Genomic DNA, 5,517 nt, shown 5'->3' with positions numbered 1-5,517 from the left:
AAGAGGTTGATGGGAAAAAAACGAAGAGTCCATAAAAAATCCAATACGAGATTAGTAAAAGATAGGAATAAAAAAAATTAAAAAATCAAAATTAGAAAAAAGAAAAGAAAAGAAGAGTCAAGTAGAATACAATTTAAAATTAAATATAATCAGTATTGAAATAAGAGTACAAGAACCCAATAGTAGATGAATTAAATTCGGAATAAAAAATAAAACAAAATCTAAAATCAGGCAAATGAAAAAAAGAGTTAAAGTAGGAATACAATTTTGAAACAGCTGATGATATAAAAAATAAAAATAACAAAAGAACACAATAAGAAAAATAAAATAAATTCTGAAATTGGTGATAAAAAAGTAAAGACTATTGAAAGAAAAGACCATCTAAAACATATCACGAGATTAATTAAGTAACAGGCCTATAGAGGAGCAGAGTGGTGGCGGTTGATGGGACATCTACAAACTATTAATAAATCACCAAATAAAATCCTAATGACGATTAAAAGGAAGGACGACGGGCATGTCGTGAAGTAATCGGTCAAGGCGGTTGGCGGAACTTCTAGAAAGTAAAAAAATAAACCCCAATGAAAATCATATTTGATTTTTAAAATCTCAATTACAAAAAAAATGAGAGACAGCGGGCGGGTCGTATAGGAGTACAATGGCAGAGCCACTGATGGTTGGTGGGTCTACTAGAAAGTAAAAAAAAAATGAATTCCAACGATAGTTATGTTCGATTTTACAGTCCCAATGAGAATAAAGAGTATGCGGCGGACGGGTCGTAGAGGAGTATAGTGGCACCGTTTGACGGGATTTCTATAAATTATAAGAAAAAATGAAACCCAACAAGACAATAAACTCTAAAAAGTATAAGGTCCAATTTTTAAAGGTTTGGGCTTCTAAAAAGTAAAAAAAATAAACCCCAATAATAATCATTTTTGATTTTATAATCTCAATGACAATAAAGAAGGGCGACAGCAGGCGAGCCGCGGAGGAGTATAGTGACAAAGTTGCTGACGTTTTGGCGGAATTCTAGAATGTAAAAAAAATAAACCTAAATGATAATTATGTTCGATTTTTAAAATAATACTCCCTTCATCCCATTTTAAATGCAGTCATAGTTTTCGGCACCTAATTTTGACCGTCTATCTTATTTGACAATTTTTTTTAAAAAAAATTAAAAACATTAGTCACGAGTAAAATACTATTCATGTTTATCATCTCATAACAACAAAAATACTAATTATAAAAAAATCAAATAAGACGGACGATCAAAGTTGGGCGCGAAAACTTATGGTTGCAATTAAAATGGGACAGAGGGAGTAATGACAATAAAGAGAAGATGCACTGGACGGTCATAGAGGAGTATAATTGAAGCGTTTGACGGGACTTCTAAAAATTACAAAAAAGAAGCCCAACTGGACAATAAACTCTAAAAACTATAATTTTTTAATCTAATTTTTAAAGGTTTCAAGGAGAATGAATAGAAACAATGGTGGATCGAGCAAGCTAATAAAGAATAATATGACCGAAGTAAGCGGTAGCAATTGGTGTGACTTTTAAAAGCTATAAAATTATAAACACGAGGATGATAAGATTTGGTCTTTCAAAATCTTAAGACAACGAGATAACTATTTAAGAAATTTTAAGTAAAATCATGTTAAAAAAATATAATTTTATATGGGTGCTAGCCGCGCAATTGCGCGGGCCACCCAGCTAGTTTCTTTAAAAAAGTTAGTATCTGTTTTCAACTACCCAAATTCTCAGATGCGTCAACTCTCCTCTCCTAATGGGAAACAATGTGCAGCGTATAATATGGTTGATCAGTTTGTCTGTGACTGTTCAAAATGCTCTGGTCGATAAGCTAACATGCATAATTAATGATGTTTTCAAACAAAAAAGGGAAACATTTGAGGCTGGCCTTTAATAGGATTATTTTCTAGTTCTCATAATAACAATTTGGAACCAGGGTTCTCTTTTAGCTTCTATACTAAATTGATATGATCTAGCACTAAGAACAAAGATTAGTAGGCCAGTTGATGATCTTCAGTTACTTCTAGGAAGTTGATCCTCAGTTGTTTCCAGGTTTCCAGGAGACATGATGCATCTCTGAATAATGTTATGTGTATTACTTGATTGCATGTATAACTCTGCAGATGAAACATGGACTCCATTTCCCAAACAAAACGTAAAGAGGAATGGAAGATCCAGATATGAGCCTTACCAGATGCAGTACAGTTTGATCATAAGCATTGGCATTTGCGCAAAATAGATATGTTGCTGACGAACTTGCAAGAGCCAAATGGCAAATTGGCAAGCAATTGCTACTCCTGTGTTTTCAGTCCAGAAGCTGTCACAAAACACAAGGCACACAATTAGCTGAATATGAACTTCTGAAGTAAACAGGTAAAGGAGCATTGTTGGATCCCTTCAGTATTTCACAATCCATCGGCCTGTGAATTGTGAAATAGGCATACAGCTTATGCAGCCAACAAAATGCCAATTTCGACAAGCAATCTCCTATATCACACTCACTAGTGGGTAAATAAAACGAATCTTGAGGTATCTTTCAAGAGCACTTCATATCAGAAGGTCAAGTCCAAGCCTTATCAGTGCTTTCAAAGATTCAGATTGGGCAGGGTGCTTGAATGACCGAAAATCAATTAGTAGTTCTCTCTGTATTTTGGAACAAATTGTCTCATGGAGCTCATGAAAGCAGCATGCCATGTCAAGTTAAACAGTACAGGACCCTTAGTATTATATACTGAAAAAGGGTGAAGTTATAGATTACCATAAAGCTCAAGTGGGATTTTCAGTCCTACTGCCTGGCCAACCACAGATAGCCATGCCGGTAAGTATTGCACATGTTGATCCTTGTTTTCCACTCCTTCAAGAAGTAACTTCATACAGTCACTGGTTCCACAGGGATGCAAAGTGAACCATGGCCTACTAAAATGGGGATGCTCCTGCAGGGGGTGCAAGCACAGTTCAACTATAGACAACAAGTGTTAGGGAGTATAAAACTTTCCAACAAAAGGTACACAGAATATATCAATCAAGGGAAGTGTATAACCACTTGTACCTCCCGAGTAATAAATGTCCACTTCGATTCACCTAATAATTTAAGTGAGTGAGAAGGAAGGTCCTCTTTTATCTCATCTAGAGTTAGCAGCTGGCCACCTAAGAATAAGTTGGAGATGTCTGTCAACAGAACACTAAAGGAATGACATATTCACTTTTGTTCTGTAATATGCATACCAGCCTGATGACCCTGAAAGTATAGCACTGGAACCTTGTAAGAAAAACTATAGACAACATGGTAATCATAAATATGAACACTCTCACTAGAGCTCTGGGCCTGCAAAGAGAAGGAAATCATAAATGTTAGTATTGAACATATGAGAATTTAGAGATCAAAAGTTATTTCAGTTATTTCTGAGTAAGTTATCAATTCAAATGACTGCGTTATGCCAGCTATTTGGTATCTTCTCTTATAGGAAAAATATTCCGAATATATGCAAATTGCAGAGGGTAAGAGAAAGTACCTAGGCACCATCAATAAGCAGGTAGCAGAAACATAAAATGAACAATGTGTACTGAAAAGTTACCCAAGCATCATCGCTGACAATGTCCGCATCATCGAAATTACTGCTATCCCCAATTTGTTCCTAGAGGAAAATTTCAAGTCAACACTAATTTGGAAGCTCATATTACTTGTAATACATGTAAGTACACGAGGACGATACTAACATGCCTTCCTCCAGGATTGCGGTATACTCCTTCGAGAGCTAGGTAGCCCTCTTCCTGCATAAAGGACAAGCAAGCATATCGGCATTCGCCATCTTTTAAGTAAAATTAATCTGAAAAAAGGAAAAAGAGAGTAATGCTCATGCATCTGATAGCACAACCTCAGATGGAACCCCCGTCTTGCCACACGGTTTCCATTGCCAATCAGGAAGAGAATCTTCTACATCAATCACCTTCCACTTCTCAATCAGGGCCTTTGCAGACGCAACGAAGTCACCGAGGGACAGAGTTCCCTCCCCAATTGAGGAGCCTCCCATCACAAAACCACCAAATCTAATGCCAGTGGCAAACACAGGATTTGATGGCTACGTATTGACAGAAAATATTGTTAGTCATGAGATTAAAAGTTGATAGCACCATGCCGCCAAAAAAAGAAAAAAACAGCACAAATTAATCTGTACAGATTTTAATTGCTTTCCAGATCCAAACCAAAGTACCAAACTAACAATACCATACGCGTACATTGCAGTAGGAGTCCAACCTGAATTTTCTATGGTGAGTTATGAATGCAAGAGTTAAAATATTGTGTTAATCTCCTAAAAAAAAGAAGCACGAACACATTGAAAAATGATCTTGATGAACAGGTCTACTAGTGCCTATTATTAAGTTCAGCTACAGTTGATTGAGTGATCGATTCAGAACAAAAAAAAAATGGGGAACGGATTGGGGGATTTGAGAAGGGGATTCAATCCAGGGATTTATTACCTCGATCTTGACTACCGCCGCGGCCGGCGGCGAGTAGCCGAGCAGGGCGTGCGGAGACGGCGAGAGTTGAGGGAGGCGGCGCGCGGCGCCGAGCAAGCCGAGGGGCGGAGAGCAGTGGAACCTGGAAGGGCACGAGCCACAGAGGCCAAAGCCGGCGTCGGCGCGGGGGGGGGGGGAGCTAACGAGAGGCGGCGATGGCGAGGGGCCGCCGGCGAGCGGCGTGGCGGCGGCGGCGGCGGCGGCGGCGTCGGAGGAGGAGGAAGAACTCGTCAGGGACTAAAACCGTTATTAGCGGTCTAAACAGGGTTCAAACTGAAAAAAGGTAAACCCGTCCAAATTATTAGCGGTCCAACTTGGGGTTCAAACTGCAAAATCCACTCTCGCTACCAATAGTAAATACTACCTGTTGGAGTAAATTAATTTATTTACAAAGACTTCTACTATAATCTCAAACTCTCTCATCTTTCCACTCGGTAATAATCTAGATATAAAATAGTCAAAGACACTAGCACTACTCTGTAAAAATCTAGAGTTTTACGAAGTGAGCGTAGCTCAACTGGTTAAATTCCTTATGGTGAAACCAGCCCACCCGACTTCAACTTACTAGTAGAATCATGAAGTTTCCTCCATATCGGTTTGATAGGCCTATAAATAAGCAACCAAGTGTATGTGTGTATGACGGATACTAGTTTACATTAAAATGAATACAAAGCTAGCTAGCAGCACACAACAACATACACCACACGAGCTCCCTTGTTTAGAAAGACACTAAGTGAAGAACTCCTCTGTTTTCCTTGCTCCCAACATATTTTACAAAATAATTAGTACCAACACTTCCTCCATCCCAATATGATCATCGTATAAGAAAACACACCAAGACCAAGTACAACACGGCCTACTTAATTCTGATATTAAATCATCATCAAATAATTAATTGTCGCTTTGAGTTGCATGTAAATAGTATCTCGCCATCTTCATTGGGTCCCGTAAGATCGATGAAAGTGCATG

At 38.2% G+C, this 5,517-nt stretch overlaps 1 protein-coding gene across 3 annotated transcripts; it reads right to left on the bottom strand.

Moving 5' to 3' along the window:
- Positions 1 to 2,051: 2,051 nt before the first annotated feature.
- On the bottom strand, positions 2,052 to 4,795 carry LOC127756739 (ubiquitin-like-conjugating enzyme ATG10). Of its 3 annotated transcripts, XR_008013296.1 has the most exons (9): positions 4,510 to 4,795; positions 3,906 to 4,109; positions 3,748 to 3,801; positions 3,606 to 3,665; positions 3,256 to 3,355; positions 3,080 to 3,177; positions 2,789 to 2,963; positions 2,222 to 2,347; positions 2,052 to 2,106 (listed from the first exon to the last, which is right to left on the bottom strand). XR_008013296.1 is itself a non-coding variant. In XM_052282118.1 (8 exons), exons 2-8 carry the CDS (start codon positions 4,059 to 4,061, stop codon positions 2,322 to 2,324), a joined length of 669 nt encoding a protein of 222 aa, XP_052138078.1. In that variant the 5' UTR covers positions 4,062 to 4,109; positions 4,510 to 4,795; the 3' UTR covers positions 2,052 to 2,321. The 3 variants fall into 3 exon arrangements, 1 of the variants encoding a protein (XP_052138078.1); XR_008013297.1 differs by having other exon boundaries at positions 2,052 to 2,347; positions 2,789 to 2,989; XM_052282118.1 differs by having other exon boundaries at positions 2,052 to 2,347.
- Between the last annotated feature and the right edge of the window lie 722 nt (positions 4,796 to 5,517).

This window comes from Oryza glaberrima, chromosome 12 (genome assembly GCF_000147395.1).
Source record: "Oryza glaberrima chromosome 12, OglaRS2, whole genome shotgun sequence".
Classification (NCBI taxonomy): Eukaryota; Viridiplantae; Streptophyta; class Magnoliopsida; order Poales; family Poaceae; genus Oryza; species Oryza glaberrima.
This window is presented reverse-complemented; position numbering and strand designations above follow the sequence as displayed.

Excerpts from the sequence above, each read along its gene's own strand:
- LOC127756739 (XM_052282118.1), bottom strand. The coding sequence starts at position 4,061 with ATGGGAGGCTCCTCAATTGGGGAGGGAACTCTGTCCCTCGGTGACTTC. Across the intron at positions 3,802-3,905 it reads AGACGGGGGTTCCATCTGAG|GAAGAGGGCTACCTAGCTCT; the intron begins GTTGTGCTATCA and ends TCCTTTATGCAG. Across the intron at positions 3,666-3,747 it reads GCAATCCTGGAGGAAGGCAT|GAACAAATTGGGGATAGCAG; the intron begins GTTAGTATCGTC and ends ATTTTCCTCTAG.